The sequence below is a fragment of the Pempheris klunzingeri genome, chromosome 10, assembly GCF_042242105.1.
Source record: "Pempheris klunzingeri isolate RE-2024b chromosome 10, fPemKlu1.hap1, whole genome shotgun sequence".
Taxonomy (NCBI): Eukaryota; Metazoa; Chordata; class Actinopteri; order Acropomatiformes; family Pempheridae; genus Pempheris; species Pempheris klunzingeri.
The window spans coordinates 6052069-6073852 of record NC_092021.1 but is presented as its reverse complement, the minus strand read 5'-3'; the positions used below and the strand labels follow the sequence as shown (position 1 = coordinate 6073852).

At 41.0% G+C, this 21784-nt stretch overlaps 2 protein-coding genes across 2 annotated transcripts in view; both read right to left on the bottom strand.

The window, feature by feature from the left end:
• Nucleotides 1-1821: 1821 nt before the first annotated feature.
• On the bottom strand, nucleotides 1822-14808 carry tfcp2l1 (transcription factor CP2-like 1). The gene is made up of 15 exons (XM_070837870.1): nucleotides 14667-14808; nucleotides 13996-14144; nucleotides 12050-12123; nucleotides 9724-9829; nucleotides 9083-9189; nucleotides 7257-7409; nucleotides 7021-7131; nucleotides 6279-6382; nucleotides 5875-5926; nucleotides 5659-5752; nucleotides 5407-5497; nucleotides 4930-5012; nucleotides 3440-3582; nucleotides 2797-2848; nucleotides 1822-2674 (listed from the first exon to the last, which is right to left on the bottom strand). The coding sequence occupies exons 1-15, from the start codon at nucleotides 14723-14725 to the stop codon at nucleotides 2637-2639; spliced, it is 1416 nt and encodes a 471-aa protein (XP_070693971.1). The 5' UTR covers nucleotides 14726-14808; the 3' UTR covers nucleotides 1822-2636.
• A 3168-nt stretch (nucleotides 14809-17976) lies between these two features.
• Nucleotides 17977-21784, bottom strand: part of clasp1a (cytoplasmic linker associated protein 1a) — a 74351-nt gene continuing 70543 nt past the window's right edge. The window contains exons 38-42 of the mRNA XM_070838555.1: nucleotides 21452-21645; nucleotides 21184-21312; nucleotides 19954-20160; nucleotides 19389-19505; nucleotides 17977-18774 (exon numbers count right to left, since the gene is read on the bottom strand). Coding sequence (XP_070694656.1) covers nucleotides 18688-18774; nucleotides 19389-19505; nucleotides 19954-20160; nucleotides 21184-21312; nucleotides 21452-21645 — 734 coding nt within the window. The 3' untranslated portion in view covers nucleotides 17977-18687. The remainder of the gene's footprint in view (nucleotides 18775-19388; nucleotides 19506-19953; nucleotides 20161-21183; nucleotides 21313-21451; nucleotides 21646-21784) is intronic.

Here is a 21784-nt window from a genome sequence, read left to right as displayed (position 1 = left end):
ACTTATTTTACCGAGGAATTTACCAATTAATTAAAATTCATTAAAAATCCTACAATGTGATTTCCTGGATTCTTTCCCCCCATTCTGTCTCTCATAGTTGAAGTGTACCTATGATGAAAATTACAGGCCTCTCTCATCTTTTTAAGTGGGAGAACTTGCACAATTGGTGGCTGACTAAATACTTTTTTGCCCCACTGTATGTATGTATGTATGTATGGGATTTTATATATCCTCTTAGTAATAGTAGTTTATATTTTATATTTTTGCTCTTCTCCTGCCACTTTTTTTACTCTTTTACTCTTACTTTAACTCTTATGGCATTCAGTGTGGACGGCAAAGTAAGATTTTCATTGTACAGGGAAACCTGTTTCTGTACTGTACACATGACAATAAATGCTTTGAACTTTGAACTTGAACTTCACTAGTAAGAACTCCCATCTTCCCTGTAAAGAAAATCAGAGAGCCAAGTCAGCCGACTGAGTGGAGATTTGCACAAGATCGACAGGCTGTTAACGCTGTTGTTTCTCCAAGAACATCCACTGTGCCTAACCCATACATCATTTTACAGAATGTACCTCCTGAGGCTAAATGGTTCTCTGTTCTTGGCCTTGCTAATGCATTTTTCAGCGTTCCAGTTCATCCAGACTCCCAGGACTGGATTGCATTCACTTTGAAATGAATGATGATCATAAAACCTGAATGATCATAAAACTTCCCATCTCTCTACAGCTCGCTGGCTCAGATATCACACTGTCCTGCTTGACAAGCCTAATGTCAGGGTGCAGAGGTGCTCCAAACTTAATCCTGCCACTCTCCTCCAAACAGAGTTTGACAGCGAACCACATAACTGTGTGGCTGCCGTAGAGGTTCTGTTCCTCACGCCCTGATGGCATGGCTGATGAACCTCTCACTAACCCTGACCTTGTTCTTTCTCTTTGTTGATGGCTCAGCCTATAGATAGCTCTGGCACTAACTGTGTGGGTTTCTGTGTGGTGACTGATCATGACACTTTCTTCCGTGGCAAGGCTAGGGCGGATGCTGCAGCTAAACACGCAGCCCTCCATGGTCAAGCTTATGAATTATCTGTACTCAAAACCTTCCAAATTACCTGACAGAGCAAATTACACATGCCCTAATGTCGCTATCTTGGCTCTCCTTGGTTACATTTGTGTCTTAATCCAGACCAGATCTGACTTTATGCACGCACCGGCAACATTAACCTCAAGTTCAATTACTGAAAGCAGTAAGTCATCAATAGAACACACAGTATAGAAATCACCTGGAAGGCTTGCAAATGCCCCCATGGAGCACAAGGGTGGGGGTGTCCAAATCTGAGAAAATAATTTACTTTGGTGGGCGGTGGTTGGATTATCTATCTAATCATGCCTCTCCAGCCACGGTGTGGTGTTAGAAATGTCTGCCTCGCAGCCCACTGTCTGAAGAGAAGCAGTGCATTTTGGTGCAATTGAGTAAGTCCTTTCTCGTATATACAAAATCCACTTTCTATGCAGTTACAATCCACTACGTACTCAATTTGACATCACATGTAGTATGAATAGTACGTTAATATGTGAAACTCTCACAGTCTGTGTGCGACACAGCAGAAAAATTCATGCAGTCTAAATGTAGTTAAACTTGCATGCAGACTTAGTGCTGGGTGTGAGCAGCTGCAGGCAAACAAGGGCCTGTCTGACCGGTGTGGTGATTAGCTGACTGGCAGGAGGCATCCCCAGGTGACGGATCACATCAGGCTGATGTCCAGTCTGATTTGGGAGCCTAGCCTACCTGGGGAGGAGTCTTTCTCTCTTATCTTACCTTGAATTTTAATTTCATTCCTGCACTGCGTTGGAGTGATTAAGATAAAGATGTCTGTAGAACTGTAGACTGCTTTATAGCTTTGAGTAGACCATATTAGTTATAAACATTTTACTCACAGTCTTAACAGGCATTATCACATACCGGTTGACAACCAATCAAAATGTCAAATCTGTGGACCTATAGAAAACAGCACTTATTTTATTTTGAGTGAAATGCACTCGTCATACAGCCGCGGAATTCAAAATCATTCTCCAAACTGCTACATACTGTCACTTTTTAAACATACAGTTGGCCTGTGTGCAACAAAACCTCACTCTTACCAAATTTCACATCATGAAAATAGGCCGTATAGCAAATGCAACAGAGACAGTCAATAGACTACATCACAGCATTTCATATTTGGGACAAGGCATGAAATGGACATTGCATTACATTAAAGCAACATAACACAGTTTTGTTCATTTGTCATTTCTATTTGCCTGCATGAGACATTTACTTTGCTTTATTAGGATAAAAGTCAAGTAGCATTTCTATTGCAGGTGTTTCAGCTAAAAACGTATGCACGTGTGAAGGAGTAATACACCACTGCTTACCACTAATTACAAGCCATCTCAAACACGAATCAGTAACTTAACAAAAGTACAAACAGGAAAATTAAAGAAAACTAAACGAGGCTACAAAGTCAATAATAAAATTTAAGCTTAACAGCATTTTACTCTACTGCAAATCTTAGTAAATGTCCTATATTGTAGTGTAGAAGGTCTTATGTACAATACAGTTCCATCGATGAAACTTCACTCCTCCAGAGTACTTGTCAGTCATTTCAACACAACATGAAAACCATCTGTGTTTTCATCTGGGTAACAGAAAACAATCCAGTGGGAGATCATTCAAAATACCAATAATGAAGCTACACAGTACGTATGGATGTGGATATGGATTGTGAAATCAAAGGTTAAAGACAATAAAGATAATTACCCCTTATAGTGCTGAGGATGAAGCTTGTTTCCTCTCTGAAGTTCTGCACCATCTGAAACGAGTGGATCGCCCCATGTAAGCACGCCTAATGTCCATTTCCCATAGGGTCGCATATCAAAATCAAAAGAATATCCACCAGTAGTTCATCATCATTTAGAAATCCTAATCACCCCTGACAAACATCCTGTTTTCTGGAGGAAAGCTCTCTTACTGTAGACTTCACTTTCTTTTGTTCCTGTAAATCTAGCTTAGGGGGCTATGGCATTTTAGTTCAAGGGCCACATACAGCCCAATTTGATCTCAAGTGAATAACAACAACTCCAAATGTTTCCCTTTGTTTTAGTGCAAAAAAGTACAAGTACGTGAAAATGTTCACATTTAATGAACTATCTTTTTACAAAACATTAAGAACGACTTGAAATTTGTCTTCTCTGTAATTTTTACACTTTGAAAAGTCATCCCGCAGGCCGGATTGGACCCTCTGGTGGCCCACAGGCTGTATGTTTGACACCCCTGCTCGGTGCCATAGTTGTTTTCCTGCTGGATCACTAGTATATGTAGCCTAGACCCTCAAACAGTGCTGGTTTTAAAATGGTTCAAAGGTATGGAGAGTTACTGGTTGATGGAGGAGATGCAAGGATACCTCGTCAGAGACTAAGACATGGATCCCGCTGGGCTTCTGTCTGTAGATGTGTGTAATTTGCTGTGGAGGGATGTTGTACAGCATAGCAATCTTTTCAGACAGGTCAAGCACTGTCAGCTCCTCCAGATACAGAGCATGGTAAACTGCAGGGAAGACGAAGGAAACGGGGGGGGGGCGGGAGAGACGGACCAGCTTCATGTACAATGCAATGATTACATCACATTATTCATTTTCAAAAGGCTACCTTGTGTTTTAACTGATTTTGTAGCTTTCTCTGCTGAAAAAAATATTGTTAGTGTTTGATAATTGATATTTTCATGCATATTTTCAGTTTTACCGCAATTCCACAACTTCTGCACAGAATTTATGTCTTAGGTCTCATTCAGTCTGCTTTTATGATTACTATGATCAGTTTTGCTTCATTCAGTTATGAATGCGGCTGTATTCTGAACCAGTTGAAGTTGAGCAACAGCAGTGCTGCTTAAACATGAGAATAAGGAGTTACAATAATATAAGCAGGAAGAGATAAAAGCATTGATGATTTGCTCTATGGTATTTTTAGGCAATGCTGAACAGATTTTGGAAATGTTCCAATACTGAACCAATTTATTAATGCGATGATCAAAATTCAGATTTTGTTTAAACACAACATGAACATTTTTTGCTGATGGTTTTGTATTATCTGCTAGGTGCCTGAAGTATGGACTGATGTATGTAATACTTTTTGAAAATAGGTCTGGACCTGCAACTAAGATTTCTGTTTCGTCCGTATTTAGCTGTAAGAAATTCAGTGACCTCCAATCTTCGATAAGAGTAAGGCAACAGTGTAGAATATGGTCTGGGTATCATTTCATAATCTGTAATTCATTGTTTGATCAAAATATGAAATATCAGAACCAAAAACGGTATGTTTTTGGTTTGTAGTAGTCACTTTTATCAGTGTGCAGTCTATAATTTGTTATTTCATTTAGTGCATGCGATACAAAGTCTCAAGCAGATCATTCAGGGAAATAGAGGTAAATTCACTCAGCAATGTGCGGGAGCCGCCTGCAGAAGTTATACATGAGGTAGGGGGTGTTATAGAGCCTGATTAACCATTAACACTCTCAAGGAAATAAGCCAAGAACTCATTGCAGTCTGCAACAGAGGAGGCAGGAACAGTTGAAGGAGCAGGGCTTACTAGTCGATCAATGGCACTAAACAAAACTCTAAAGATATACTTATATAATAAGTCTCTCTTTTCATTAGTCAATTATAGGAGGACAATAGCTCTTTTATATGAAGGAGGTGGACTGACAGGTTGAGGAAAGTTGACAAGTATTCTCAATTAACCAAGGGGAGGGAGAGGAGTCTGCTACAGCACGTGGCTCCCCAGCCAGGGTGGGAATTGAACCACGAATGAAAACGGACTTACCACAACTACTTAAGACTTAAGGCCACTGAGTGTGCATGCACATATAATCAGAATCAAGTGCAGGATGTGAACTTACTGTCTCCACCCCCTGGCTTGATGGGAGGTTGATTTCTGGGCTGCTGCTGGCACGCATAAATGGTGAGACGAGGCTGAATACACCTGTAAATATAAGCAGACGGTGATACTGCTACTGCTGTAGGCAGAACTCGTAGTAGTAACATGACTCAAAATGCTTCTTTGTTTGCCATCTTGTCCACTTACACACTGACTTTTAGGACTTAAATGTATGTAATGGGACAGTTCTGTTGTGTCAAAGTTCTCATACACAAACCTGTATTCGTTTTATTTATGCATCTTCCTCTCTCTCATCTTAGCGGTGATGTGAAAATTGGATTATTTGAAAACGACTAGTAAGAAGGGGAAGACCGTATGTGGCTTGAGAGAGTTTAAAAAGCACTCACACAGCAACTAGTGTCAACCAACACTGCACAAAACAGAAGTTACGAACCAAATTACACTGTCACTCATTCAGAAGTGTATTCTAATGTCTCACCTTCCTTTCATGGTGTTAAAGAGGCGAATACCATCTGCAGGGCCACAGATCTGTATCAGATCCTCCCTGCTCATCCTTAACAGATCCCCACCTGCAACAACATCAGAACATCTACTGTGCTTCCTTCTTGCTCAAAAAAATATTCAGCGAATCCCTTAATGAGCCGTGCTCAGCCACTCAGCCGTGCGCTCGCTCTGTCCTGCTGTGTAATTGCTTGATACAAATACGTTCTGATTTTTACCGCTGTTTTACCTGAGAAGCTAGAGAAGAGCCTTGAGAAAGGGGAGAACCTGTGGCGGTGCAGCCACTCCTGAGTGTCCTGCAGCGAGGTTGATGGCAGGAGGTGCTACATGTCAAAAAGAAGAAGTGAGTATAGCAGCACTGCATCCACTGTCTCCAAATAATGGCCTAAAAGGAATAAGAGAGCAACGTTAACACTTTGGCACTGCACTTTTCTCTGTTACTTACATCAGAGCGCCTGGGCATGAGCAGCTCCCCTTGCTGGTTTGGAGAACAGTTGCTACAGAAACGTGCACATGAGGAAGAAAGAACAGATTGGGGCCACTGGTTGAGTATTTTGGTCAGTCTGTCTGTCCATTTATTCGTTTAACTTGTGAAAATTCAAGCTTCTGAGCAGGTTTGAGTGTTCTTGGTGAGCACCTATAGAGGGAGCTCTCACCACACTGTTACTGTGGTCACCCTCAGGCCTACAAAGACAACGAACAGATTTTGTCCTTTTGTCCACTGAAGTTACTAGCAAAGCTATTGATACCCAGTCAAAGTGAATACATTTCCGTCACATCAAAAAACAGCATCATTTAATCAAATGTGCAGACTAAACACGGTGACATTTAGAGTAAATTCTGACTCACCCATCTGTGAAACCACAGGAGGTGGGTGAGCTGTGGTAAACTGGCGACGGTGTACTGTTGCTGCTGTGGATGGTCAGATTTAGGGCATCGGGCCAAGGGGAACACTTGAGGGTGAGAAACAGGAAGAGGGAGAAAGCTTCTGATTATTCAACCTGGCAAAGTAAATGTATGTTGGCACGAAGGTTATGGGTTTAAGAGCTAAGATCAAAAATGTACAGTATGTAGATGTTTTGGCCCCCGACTAGATACGTGGGCTTTTTGCAAGTGCAATAACATACAGCGTATATGTTTATTTTTCATCTCGGTGAATGACAAACCAGATTAACACTAAAGACTGAGCCGCTGAGTCACTTGAGATTTACTAAAGGTCACGCCAGTAGTCCCAATCATTGACAGAGCTCAGCACTGAAGCCGGCACCCTTTCAAAAATGACTCAAAACAAGCGAAGCAACAGATTAACATGCAAGTGATGTAATTCAGGTTTAAAATGTACTGTGGACATGGAGGCTAAGCGAGAGGAGGAAAACATTTTGACCGGCAGGCGAGGCACATGAAAATAAAACCCAATGGTTTGCGCGGCTTCAGGGCCGATGAGTTGAGATAAGAGATGAGATTTTTACCGCTGTGAGATCAATAAAGTTACAGCATTATAACACCGCTAGGGAAATGGAAGCAAACAATGGGTCCTCTCAGGTCTGCAGTTATGTAACGTGACCACGGAGACAGAGGATGGTATGCTCACCTCTTTTAGCTGGGTGGTCTCATGGGACGGCTGATACTTCTCTCTGTCTTGAAGGGCCTTTTTGTCAATCTTATCCCTGTCTGTCTTCAGCTTGCGATCAGCTCCTTTAGGCTTAAAAAAAAAAAAAAGACATTAGAGGTGAAATACATAAGCTTAATGCATACATTAAGTTATATTTGACAAATATGATGACAGGGCAGGTGAGAATTAATCATGTGGGAAAGACGGTGTCTTACCTTGAAGACTTTGACCTGGCAGCTGGAAGAATGGATATGCTCCATGTATTCCCCATGTTCATTGGTGGTGAAAGTGTCCACCTGGATACGAAAGGGAACGCCTTTCTCCCCACCATGCTTCCTCGGGGTGAACTCAGTGCTGATGCAGTTAACCTGATGAGAACCAACAGAAGAGGTTTAGACAACTGTTAATTCGCTGTTTACGTACAGTGGGGCAAAAAAGTATTTAGTCAGCCACCAATTGTACAAGTTCTCCCACTTAAAAAGATGAGAGAGGCCTGTAATTTTCATCATAGGTACACTTCAACTATGAGAGACAGAATGGGGGGAAAGAATCCAGGAAATCACATTGTAGGATTTTTAATGAATTAATTGGTAAATTCCTCGGTAAAATAAGTATTTGGTCACCTACAAACAAGCAAGATTTCTGGCTCTCACAGACCTGTAACTTCTTCTTTAAGAGGCTCCTCTGTCCTCCACTCGTTACCTGTATTAATGGCACTTGTTTGAACTCGTTATCAGTATAAAAGACACCTGTCCACAACAGTCACACTCCAAACTCCACTATGGCCAAGACCAAAGAGCTGTCAAAGGACACCAGAAACAAAATTGTAGACCTGCACCAGGCTGGGAAGACTGAATCTGCAATAGGTAAGCAGCTTGGTCTGAAGAAATCAACTGTGGGAGCAATTATTAGAAAATGGAAAACATACAAGACCACTGATAATCTCCCTCGATCTGGGGCTCCACGCAAGATCTCACCCTGTGGGGTCAAAATGATCACAAGAACGGTGAGCAAAAATCCGAGAACCACACGGGGGGACCTAGTGAATGACCTGCAGAGAGCTGGGTAACACACTACGCCGCCAGGGACTCAAATCCTGCAGTGCCAGACGTGTCCCCCTGCTTAAGCCAGTACATGTCCAGGCCCGTCTGAAGTTTGCTAGAGAGCATTTGGATGATCCAGAAGAGGATTGGGAGAATGTCATATGGTCAGATGAAACCAAAATAGAACTTTTTGGTAAAAACTCAACTTGTCGTGTTTGGAGGAGAAAGAATGCTGAGTTGCATCCAAAGAACACCATACCTACTGTGAAGCATGGGGGTGGAAACATCATGCTTTGGGGCTGTTTTTCTGCAAAGGGACCAGGACGACTGATCTGTGTAAAGGAAAGAATGAATGGGGCCATGTATCGTGAGATTTTGAGTGAAAACCTTCTTCCATCAGCAAGGGCATTGAAGATGAAACGTGGCTGGGTCTTTCAGCATGACAATGATCCCAAACACACCGCCCGGGCAACGAAGGAGTGGCTTCGTAAGAAGCATTTCAAGGTCTTGGAGTGGCCTAGCCAGTCTCCAGATCTCAACCCCATAGAAAATCTTTGGAGGGAGTTAAAAGTCCGTGTTGCCCAGCGACAGCCCCAAAACATCACTGCTCTAGAGGAGATCTGCATGGAGGAATGGGCCAAAATACCAGCAACAGTGTGTGAAAACCTTGTGAAGACTTACAGAAAATGTTTGACCTCTGTCATTGCCAACAAAGGGTATATAACAAAGTATTGAGATGAACTTTTGTTATTGACCAAATACTTATTTTCCACCATAATTTGCAAATAATTTTCTTTAAAAATCAGACAATGTGATTTTCTGGATTTTTTTTCTTTTTTTGTCTCTCATAGTTGAGGTATAAATTATCAATTATAAATTGAAAATTACAGGCCTCTCTCATCTTTTTAAGTGGGAGAACTTGCACAATTGGTGGCTGACTAAATACTTTTTTCCCCCACTGTATATCAACAACATACTCCCCACGTGTTTGACAGTACCTGGATGAAAACAGACGCGTTCTTGTTAGGATCCCAGAGGAACTCAATGGTGTTGAGGTGCAGAGGGTCTGATCGGGGCTCCAGTATCCCCACTGACAGCGGGATATCTACAAATAATGAGTCAGACTGTTTACATTTGCTATAACACCTCTAACAGCACATGTTGGTAGGTCCGCCACTCTGATCCAGACACAAATATCTCAACAACTATTGCATGAATTACAGACACTCATGGTCCCCAGAGGAGAACCAACAGCATGCTGATAGTAGTATTTAGCTCCAAGCAATGCTGTACCTCATTGTAGCCTCAGAGATGTGCTAGCATGGCCACAGACTCCTTGTCTCATAAATACCCAAGGATGTTCTTTGAGCTTTAACTTTGCTACTCGTATAGACATGATTGGCTAATAGAACACTGGCTGAAAACATGTATGGAGGCAAATAAATGGCCACAGAACAGCATTAGCCTTGGCCAGCAACCAAGCATTACACTGGTGGAGTACACGTATAAATGCTTTACTCAAGGACGTTTTGATGCTAACTAACTTTTTAATATGCATCATCAGAACTGGGGCTATAAGTAATCTTTGATCTTTATCATATCAGTGAGGTTTGGTCATATGTTAGTACAGTCAACTCACCTATATCCAGGATTCGGTCTCCAGGTCTGTTCCACCTCCACCCCTCCAGCTGCTGGTGCTCCATATACTGCATCCGGCGGTCATGAAACACCACTCGCACAATGCTCTGTAAACAGGCAGGATCAGGCGTTTAGGCCTGAGCACAGCTACAGCTTGCGCGGGGCAGCTCGCACATAGCCGAACAGCTGGACTGTTGGGCAAAGTGTGAAAAGGCTCCCCTGATTTAGTCCTTACAACATACTGAGGCAGTTTCATTAGGCATCGGTAAGGAGGTGGAAATTCACAGTGAATTTCATCTTCTTTCCTACCTGTCATACATTTGTTGTACTGCATATCCATGAGGAAATTGACCCACTGCCAATGGGCTCTACGTGATACCTGTGAGGTGCAGCACCAACTGTGACTTTCCAGCTAACAATCAGGGCTCCCACACTCACACAAGCTCTCGTAAAATGGACATTTGAGCTTTCTGGGAAATTGCCATTTCCTGGAAAACAGTGTCTCTTCAGTGGTGACCACTAGTGGACATAACTGGAAACTGCAGTTGGTAAAATCATTAGAAGTTTTAAGCCATACTAACCTGCTTCAGCAGAAACTACAGCACATTAAGAAGATACTGATACGATTCTGTGGGACCTTTCAGGACTCTTTAAAGTCGGGTCCGGTGGCACTCAAGCATTCATAACTTGTGATCTTGGCAGGTTGAAAAAAGTTATAGCCAAAATGCACTTTTTATTCCATTCATGAGTTTTCCAAAGGTCATCAGCGCTATTTTTATTCCTACCAAGTTCACATACTTCTGAGAATTTTCAGGGTGTGGGAGCCCTGAACTGCTTCTGTTGCAGAGCAAATAGCTATTGGTACTAAGTTATTGATCCAACTTCTGTTGGCTTATTATTGATCTTGTTACCATATCAAACAACAAATGAATAACATTATCTCTGCTTATGGATTAGGACTTCATTAAAGGGGCACTCCACCAATTTTCGGCATTAGGTTCACCTTACTAGTCATGAGGAGTACTACTCAGCTTTCTTAAGATCTACAATTTTAAACAAAAGAATTTGGGAATTTGTGGTGCTGGTCATTTAGGACAGTGATGGTCTAATCAGAATCAGAATCAGAATTCCTTTAATAATCCCCAGGGGGAAATTGCTTTTTGTTACACACAGCTCCAAAAGAATAAGAATAAACTTCAAACACAAAAGTAATAATAATGATAATAATAATAATGATACAAATAATACCACTACTACTAATAATAATATCTAACAGCATGTACATTCAGATAAAGGACACTCTGCCACTGCATTATGGGAAATGTAGGATCCATACTTTTGGAGAGTTACACATTCTAAGGACTAAAAGTCAGGGCATTTTTTGCCTCTGCTGCTTTGATTTTGATCACACTTTTTTTTTTTTTTTAATCTGTATCTCATGACTCCCCTGACCTTATGGAAGCACACTACTGAATCTCTGGAGCACCTCTTTAACAGCAACCTTTTCAAATCATGCTAGGGCATGAAATAAATTAACAAATTAAATTAACAACCTGTAAAAACATGTACCATTGGCATATTTATGGAGGGAGGCTCACACATGACCAAGCAACAGAACTCAGCACGTCATGTGTTTGCATAGATGCCACCTGTCTCATTCTCCCGTTTCTAGGATGCTACTGCTAACACTACTGTCTCAAGCAACGACAGCCTGACGACAGAGACACGTCAAGTGGATGCGCTCACACAGAAATGAAATAAAAAGACCTCTCTTTACTCTTAAGTGAGTGTGTTGACAAACGCAATAAATGGAGTCACTTCCGACTCGCATCTGAGATTTAGTCAGCCAGTAACGCTTTTGTCACAACAACATGTGTGCTGAAAATGAAAGTGCATGGCAGAAATGATGGGCTGCTAATGGGCTTTTTTTTTTCAGAAAGCAATGGCATCACAAATATATCATTTTATTTTTTAAATGTTGAAATAATGAAGTATAAAGATGCCTGAGTCTTCTTGAAAAAAAATCCCAGAGCAAAAGCAGATCGGCAAGTTCGGCTGAACCATAGAGAGTGTGTGGGGTAACAATGTGAAGGTAAGATGAGCTGTGTGTTTGTAAGGGGTTTATGTGAAATCTAGGAAAGAGGAAAGGTAAGTTTGGGTGATAGTACCAAGTTCTTCAAAGTCGACACCCCACCCCTGAAGTGGAAGGGAGGGTTGAGGGGCCTGTGACAAACCAGGAAATGGATACATAAAAACAGATACGACAAGAAAGAAAAAGAGGTCACATGAAAGTCAAACATCAGACAAACACAATACCTTACACCTACCTTTACATATTTGCTGCTTATATCTGTATACTCCACTAGTTTTCTGTTAAGCATACGGATTTCGTAGGACTGACCTACATTTTAAAACATTAAAAAAAAACCTGATTAAAATTGAAAAATGGGAAATCAGTCAATCACAAAAGAGGGGCAGTGGAGATAGAAATTGAATCAAATTAGAAACTTTTTATGCTAGATATCAAGGCCAGTGACTAGAAAACTTTTACATATCTCCATCCTGATCAAATATGATGCATTAACTGTAATATCACAAGAAAATATCATTAAAATACCAGTGAGGAACACTATAAGACTATCAGCGCTTTTTCAGCACAATACTCCTACTCAGTACACACCATCTTTACATGGTAATGTAATTGTTGGCCAAAAGTTGCATGTTAACAGCAAGCTCACTTTCATTGTGTTCACTCCAGCCGAATTACTGTACAGCAGATAAGCAAGGCAAACTTGTAGATAAATAAAGGTTATGAAAGCACAAATAAAAATGTTACTGTTCAACAAGAGAGACAGAAACAATTAGAAGGTAGAGAGGAATGATGTGAAGTAGGAGGAATATAATGCAATTTGGAAAGGAGAAAAGTAAAAAAGTCAAAAAAGAAAGGGGGTGAATCAGATTAGAAGATAAAATTCAGACAGTAGGAGCTCATGTTGTAAAGATAAATCAGTAATACATAGTTTATAATTTTACACTCATAAGGCCTCTTATATCTCATTTAGTTAGTAATACAAAGACTCAGAGGCTTATTGTATGTATGTTATTAGACTATACAGTGCATCCCATTGTTATTGTCCAAGACAGCCTAATTATATGTCTGACTAGTAACAAACTGTCTACTAAAGACAGAAATCTATGGAAGCCAAAACAGGCCACAATAATGTGAATGTTAAAAGCAACTAAATACTTAATGTTGAAATTTAAATGCCACTGAATTTATCACACTAATGTTGTCGTGAAATTCGTCTGTTTGAATTTGAAATCTTTACATTGAAATTTCAAAATTTCATTCATAAAAAAGGAGTTCAAATTCAAATCTGTCAAATTTTGGAAAATTATAGTCAGTTTAAAAAAAAAAAAACATGTGGACCAACCTTAATTCAAACCACGTAAATCCAGATAGATGGTTGTCAAAGTAGTAAGTAATGTCTCAAGACGGTTAATTAAATGTCAATATTAAGTGTATTTCAACATTAAGTATTCAAGAATGGTTAAATTTGGATCTCCAATTCTAAGATTGTTGATCAACAGAAAAAAATCTACTACTATCAACTGAATGTACTGTTTTAGTAATTAATTAATTAATTGTAGCAACAAACATTTTCTAGTTTCAGTCTCTCTAATGTGACAATGAGCTCTTTTTCTTAAAGTCACTGAACATCTTAAAGTGTTCATCAGTTCATCATCAGTTCATCACTATTTTTTTAACATTTAAATAACTAAATGATTAATCAAGAAAATAATTGGCAAATTGATAATGAAAATAATAATAAAGAAAGCTCTGAATGCAGTTATAATTAGATGAAGTATTATGGCCTTTCTTTGCTTCCATGACTCCAGACAATTAAGAAGTTGAAGGTCTGATGTCATCAAAACACAAACACCAGAGCTGTGACTATAATCTGGCAATTAAACTGTCCTTTGGATTTGTTAATTTGATGACGTTGCACACAAGTCTATTCCACCTGGGAGACAGGTGAGAGACAGGTATGCACATTAGCTGCAGTGTTCCAAACTGCATGAGTGACAAATGAATTCAAGAGAACATGGTTTTAATTTGCCAAGATCTGTCTTAACCCTGTGTTATAATGGATGTAAAGTTCCACATTAGCTCTAATCCAATCCTACTGCCACTGCAGGGATTACATGTGACAAAATGAGCTCCAGTCCATTTAGTCAATGTGGACATTCAATTAACAGGACAAATAGCTACCTTGGTTGAGATAAGTGAGACTCTCCTCCTGCTGTTTCACAGCCGGCGAGGTGGCTGCACACAGAATGGACTGGAACGGGGTCCTCTTGGCACCGTTTTCAGCCATGAGCCTCGCTTCTTCGTTTTTCAAGAAAGGTGCCAGCGCCTCTCTGAAATAGACCAGAAGGAAAGACGAGAGGCTGAGTTGCAGACAAAAAGTTATTGTTCTCTTTTATCTAATCACTTAATCATAGGAACAAAGGTGCAAAAGGTTGATGTTACAAAATGCAATGCTATTCCTCTAGCTCAATGTTTTTAGTGTATTAGTTTGAAAAAGAGAAAAGGGAACTATATATGATCTGTATTTGTTGTCTAAATATGGATTTTTAATGTAATGCTCCTTTAAAATGAACCATTGAAATGCATTTCAAAATCTGAATTTCACTTGGCAGTTTAATGTAAATAATAAAATACTTAAATGTGTTCCTGGAGGCAGGATTACTGAGATCTGCACATTTTAGCAATAAATTTAAGCCATATAATCACTTTTCTCTCCATAATATTCTTGTGCAAGTAAACATCACTGCTTTGCACACACTTTGATTTAACCAGCTGTAAATATAACGTTTCCCAGATGTAAGCACTTGAAATCCACAAGATTTTGAAGCTTCTCGGCATGGCTTATGCTTTACCTAATGTAACTAGCAGAGTGCTGGTGGTAGGACTCAGGCTGGGAATGGCAGAACAGCATATTTTCCAGTGCGGTGTCTTCTTTTATCCCAGGACCACAGGGGAAACGTGGAGACAGACGGCGCTAGCTTTGTGCCTGCTGGCTTCCTCAGATTTCAGCTCACAGAGGTTTGCAACCAAATCTCATTGCCCGCCTCTTATACTGTCCCGTGATGTCATCAGGACCTCCATTAGCATACCTTGGATGACCTTTGAGAGGCGGAGTGTGCATGCACACCTCCCACTATTAATGTCTAGCTGGGTTGATGCATTAATAGAAGTTCACACTGGCAACAGTGTGGTCCTAAAGCTAGTTTTTAACTCAGTTAATGATGTTTGGAGGTATGTTTTGCGAATCAAACACGAGAACAGCTTTGGGGGAACAAAGATAAGGGCAAGCAGCCTTCAAATGAATAGGAGTAAACATACTTCTGTGTCTTTGTGTGCCACAGAGGAGCAGCTAATATCACACTAACCAGTGGTAGAAGAAGATCTTTTACTTCATTAAAAGTAGTGATATCACAAGTAAAAGTTCTGCATTCACAATCTTAGTCCAATAAAAACACAAAGGTAACAGCATCAAATATATATTTAAAGTAACAAAAGTGCTCATTATGCAGAATGGTCCATTTTTACAATCATCTATATTGTATTATTGGAAATAATTATTGATACATCACTTTAATATTGTAGCTTATATTTTAATTACATTTAATACTGCTGGGTCGCTTAAGCTAGAGTAATGTATCATAACTAATCAGCTGATTTATACTTACTTTTCTGTTAAAAACTTGCGAAGTCACCCGAAACAAAAGCTATCACGTGAATGTGGTGTACTGAAAAGTTCAATCTTAGCTTCCAGAATGCAGTGGAGTAGGAATATAAAGTAACATGCACTGGAAATATTAAGTACCTCAAAATTATAATTAACTACAGCACTTGTAAAAGTAGTCAGCTACATTCCACCACTGCCACTAAACACCTGATAGTAAAACTAACAGTGACGACAGCTGTGGCTGCTGATTGAAACATATCACTGACGGTGACAGTTTAATTCCAACACTTGTGCTAACAAAGTAAACGAGGACAACGGGTCGAGTACAAACGGCTGCAGCTTCTGCCCGGTCTCTCCAGAAATCCTCGAAAGGACCAGAGATTAGGAGCAGGTCACCTGAAACTCTGCTCAGGTTAATATTTATACAGAGCAGCTAAGTACACCTCAGTGCATGTGCTCGTAAATGGATGGACAAGTGGACAATGCTGCTGCCAGCACCCCAGTGGAAGCCACAGAACAAGGTTCAACCTGCAAGGGGAAGAAGCTGAGGAAAGAAGACAAGCTCGACTCTTTAAATCTTACCCAAGATGAACCAAATCTGGGAGTAATAACATTAAGACTTTCATGTCAGTTCTTAGTCTGTTTATTTCTAGAGCAAACAATTTCTTTACATTGTTGCAAATCTATCACAGGTGGAACCAAAAAAAAAAAAAAAACCCTTCTGTACAGTTTATCATGGGAGCAGAAAATAAAATAGGATAAAATAAAATAAAATATATAAATACAGGTATGAATATTACATGACCGATTGAGACAAAAGAAAGACTGTGTACTGTAGAACATGCATAGTGAACAGTTTGCAAGGAATACCATCTTGTCTGTTTCTAGGAGCCGTACGTGAGAACAGATGCTAGCGACCACTAGTTTGCCGAACTTTCCCCCTTATGCCACGTGTGGATTTGCTTTAATTGGGAGAAGCCCATGACACAACTATGCTATGCTAATGGTCTCAAAGTGTGTAAGGAATTGAGGAGAAGGAAACGCCACAGAGTGTACGGTACAGGGCTGCATGTTGCTGAAATCATCTTCAGTACCAATACTTAAAAAGCTAATTAGAACACATGTAAAGTCTGTACATTCATTCACTTAAATAACCACGATTGGCCCATTCTCAGTGGATCCTCTGAGCGAAAACACCACTAAGCTAAAACTGGGAATCCCAATTTGTCCATCCAAGGCTCTCCGGGGACAGCAGGACTACTTCTGTTTCCTTATTATTACGATTAATGTGCTGGACGTTAGCAAATGAGATCTAAAAAGGCAAATCATATCCAAGAATAAAAATCCGATCAGATGGATTAAACTCTTCCCAGTCTGGGATCCATGACTGGACTGAGATCTCTTAGGGATCTCTGGGGGTATTATGGGAATCCATCAAGTGAGACTTTTTTTTAAAGCTTCTTGGTACCTCAGATATCACACTGAAATTAAAAATCACAGCCATGCCCAGAGGTATTATTTCTCCATTCCCTACCAGGATACTTCTTACCAGCCAAGCGCATGGGTTTGGCCACAGTTCTTGCTCCGCTTTGTACCTTTTCAAATATGAGCGCGGCTAATGTGACTGCCTCCCCCTGCTGAAACATTAAATCAGAGATGAGTTACTGATGATGTTACAAGTGCACTTGAACAGCCAAAAAACTGGGCCCTTCTAAACAGCACAGAGGTGACATGTGCTGCAGGTTACATGCAAGCTATTTCGCTAACGTGCAAAAAAGTGAGATAGTAAACCTGTTCACTTCTCTTCCCCCCCCCCATAGACGTCATGTAAAACTTTGCGAAGCAGTGGTCAAAAAGTGTATATACAAAATACCTTTATTTGTGGATTTAACGGTTATTGCAGAAGCTGTGGTTACGTGACGGGAAACCGAAGGAGGAAACAACTAATACTGTATTTGTATCATCACAGGTCAACAACACTGCCAGGAGCCTTTTCCTGCAGATTCACATTTTTTGAGAGCCCAAGAGTTACAGTGCTGTACATCCCGTCTGCTCTCCGAAGTCCCAGTCAACAAACATTAGTGTGAATAAGGCCTGGTAATGTCCTTTCGACTGTCTCCAATCGCGGGTCTCTCTCTCTCAACTCTAAGTGGGAGAGACATGTGCAGTATTTACAAAGAACTTTGTCCTCAAACAGTCTTGGAGATTTACAAGTAAGATACCGGCAATCAGGAGGCAACTGTTTGAGAGAGCGTTTTGAACAGAAAGCACTGGTTTTCAATGAGCTCAGTTTCTACTGTCTGGTGAATTTCAAGACAAATTCAGACAACTTCAACTGTGTGCAGTTTAACCGATTTCTTCTTCTGTACCTTAAAATAAAGATCTGCACAAAATTTTGAGGATTGTCAATTCTGTGGCTGAAACGTTATCTTTTGGCAACTTTGTTGACAATGTTTTCATGAAAGGGCGATTCACTTGATTAAGCCACTCTTAATAACAAAAAAAAGACTACAATCAATCCACAGGCTTCGATGAGCCATGATGATCATCGCCAACTTAAAACGTTAACTAAAAAAGCTCATACAGTGCTTTCTTTTCTTCTGTCACATTGTTCCCTTACACATTTCTTTTTATTTTCTTACAATATTTGGTTTGGTTTTTTGCTCCTGATTCAGAATTCATCCCGAAATCTCTGGGCTTATTACCATCACTGGGCCAGCCAAATGACATTACATCCCAAACTGCAGTCGATTTGACAGAAATTTCTCGTGCACAATGACATCTCCTCCTCTCTGATGATGAATATTTCATGGCATCGTTAATGAATCCTAATTCTACCAAATCAAATCAAGCAGGCTTCTGTAGACAAAAAAAGGGTGGCGTGGAGGTTTTGGGAACCACGGTGGGAGAGAAAGTGCATTTCCTATATCCAAAAATGTGTCGATTCCCTCCCCACCAGTCTAAAACCAATCCACAGTTACATTCAAAAGTTTCTAGCGCAAAGGTGAGGAGAGGGAATGAAATGACAACCAGGCTGCTGACGGGATCTTTCTGAAAAACAAGGGGGGAAAAGCGCAGTGGAGCTGGAGTTACGATGAGGCGGGCGGGGGAAGCTCGAAGACGGAGAAGTCTGAAAGAAGCGCGGCTATGCCCTGGAGATCCTCCGACGCCGTCCATCCGCAGGGTTCCCACGCGAAAGCTCCCTAACATTAGCTGTGAGAGGAGACGTCCGAGGAACTGCTGCTATTGCTGTTGGTCGTCTGGGCTCGCTTGATGTACAGGTTCAGTAACTTCATCTGCAAACACGCAAAGACAGGAGATATGAATCTTTTCCCCCAGCGCAGGTTGTTAAGCAGCAGTATCATGTCTGACATCCCTCTCAGCTCCTCTCAGAAACCTTCGTTTTGAAGGCTTGGTCATGTGTCAATCTAGATGATGGGGCTAAAAAATTCACGTCAGCATGTTAACCAGTGGTACCCAAACATTTTGGCTACACTTTAAAGTGATGCAATGAGTACTTGCTACTTCTAGTCACAGGTTGCATGGTCAAAGGGTGACGTTCCCTTGTTTGATTTACATTTTTGTGTGCAGATATTTTCCTTTTGCATATTTATCATCCCCACTCAATCAATACTATATGTATCAGACTCCTTTCAGATAATAGGAGGAGGGTGGGGGTGGTCCCTCCATTCAGGTGAACCTGACCCTCAGACCACAACCCTTACGTAACCCAAGGACACATGTAATGGAAGTGGGGCAAATATGACCCCGTGCTTTCTAATTGGACAACCAGTCGATTCCTGCTGAGAAACAACAACATGGGAAGATGATAAGGCTCTGCGTCTGTTGAAGAGGTTTCTGTGTGTGTGTGTGTGTGTGTGAGAATGCAAAGACTTGGCGCGGTCAGCACCTTGCTGCCCGTGAGCTGTGCCAGGTGGGGTTTGAGATCCTCGCCAATCACGGAGTAGATAGCCACCAGACAGAACACGCTGGCCTTGCGAACGCTGCTCTCTGTGTTGTCATAGCCCTGCGGAGAGACAAGGCAGCATCAGGCACCACGTGCACACAAGCATACACACGCATACACACAAATGAGGGGTCAGCAGGAACGTGGGAGGAGTCGCAAAGAGTGCAGAGTACACGCAAACATTTCCAGGGACAAATAAGGCAAATAATTCCCACTGTCCAAATATGAACATTGTCCAAATATGCCTTGTTTGAGCCGCGGGGATGTTTCTGTTCTCTGTGTCCCTAAAGACCTGCGCTCGTGTGTCATTTAATCCATATAAGTTACAAGCATTTAACACTGCTGTCTGGCAAACAATGTTTATTCAGCTTTCTTTAAAGTGTGTTTTTGTTCTTCATTTTTGTGAGTTTAACACATTTTGAAACTCAAATCAGGAAAATATACGATCAAAATCTATATTTATTTGAAATTTCTCGCTGAACCAACAGCCTCGGCCTCAGACGCAGACCTGCAGGAGTCCAGGGATGATGTCGGGCAGCAGCTGCAGTAACGAGTCCTTTGCGATGCGTTCAATGACTTTGGTTTGCATCTTGATGGCAGCCAGGTTGATGGGGTAGTCGGCTGTCTGCACAATAGGGCACAGCACCTTGATGCACTGCTCTGGGTGGATGGAGCCGGCCAGGGTGGACGCTGCCTCCTCGGCCGCACGTACCACCTAAAAGCACATGAACACATGCGTGTTGAGATCAACAATATAATGTGGAAACGCAGAATGAAATACTGAATTTGTGTTATTTAGGACATCGATCAGTGAGTGCCAACTACAAAGAAATCGCTTTTTGGATGAAAAGTCCTTATTTGGGCAAGTTGAACACCTTTACTCCACTCAGAACACTTTACAGAACATCTTTGCTGTCTTTTAGTTTACCCTGAGTTAACCCTGAGGTTTCTCCTGTGTGTTCCTGAGTTAAGGGTCAAAGGTAGAGTTTATTGTGTTCAGCAATTGCTATTGTTCTCATATTGATGTCAATTATCTAAATGATGACGGCACTCTGGAGCCCTTATAAAACCAACAATAATTAAGAGGGAAATGGGCAACTTTTTTGCTTTAATTTATCATCATGAAGTAAATGTTGACGGTGCAATGGCTATAAAACAATGACACCATCTGTGTTTAAACGTAATTAACCTCGCTTTCATTGCACAGTTCTGTCTGTTGTCAGGTTTGATCATCTGGGAAAATGACATGACTTGATTTACTGCACAAAAGTACACCATTTCACAACCAAAACAGGAAGAGGGAGGCACTCTTGTTTTCCCAGTTAGGCATGCCCTACTACCACACACAGACAGGATCTGAAATTAACACCTCAACATGTTATTTCATGTCTCAGTACTCAGCAGTAAGTAATTTATGTCATAGAGTAAACCTAGATTTTGTTTTTGAGTGTACAATATATATTATAACATATAGGTAGAATATAGAGAACCTTTTAAAAGCTAAACAAACTAAGTTTTTCAATAGATCAGTAATTTGTGTGTCATGTGTGGGATCTTCACTACAATTGACTCCTTTACAGAATCATCATTAACTGAGTCATTTCATCTCTTTTGGCACATCGTTTTGGTTTTCCTGCCCACATATGCAGCAAACTTTCATCAAACTTGATGAACACACCACCTGGAATGAATGCAGCTTTAAAACAGTGCCCTGTAGTTTTACGTGGGAGCTGTGTACCTCCTTATGAGAGTCCTTGTGAGCCTCCAGGGTCTTCATGATGGTCAGCTCAGCATAGTTTTTGAAACGGGCCGGCTGGTTCCTCAGAATTTCTTTGAGCACGCGCAGGGCCAGGGCTCGGATGGTGTGCTGGGGAAACAGTGGCTGTTAAACTCAGTGGGAATCAATTTACTCAGCGCACAAACACTCACACAATTGCACTGCATGGTAATTAGCAAACCTCTGCGGAGGCAATCACACACAGTCACAGAGCCATCAGATAACATACATCCTTATCACCCAGCGTCTCCAGCAGCAGGAGAAGGATGGTTTTAAAATGTTCATCCCACACAGCCAGGCTGTCTTCTCGTGTGATCTTCAGAAGCTCCACCAGGGCACCTTTACGCTCCTCAGAGCGCTCATTGTGATTGGACAGTTCTTTAAGCAGGTCGGCCACCATGTCTGAGTGATCCTGACCGATTGCTTGCCAAGAGAGGATGAGAGATAGAAGTTAAACAATTGCAAATGAAAAATACCACTACTGACACCTTGCCCGAAAACAATCCAATCTTAGTGTCGTCCATCAATCTGGCATCAGTCTTTCCAAGACTAAAAGAAGAAA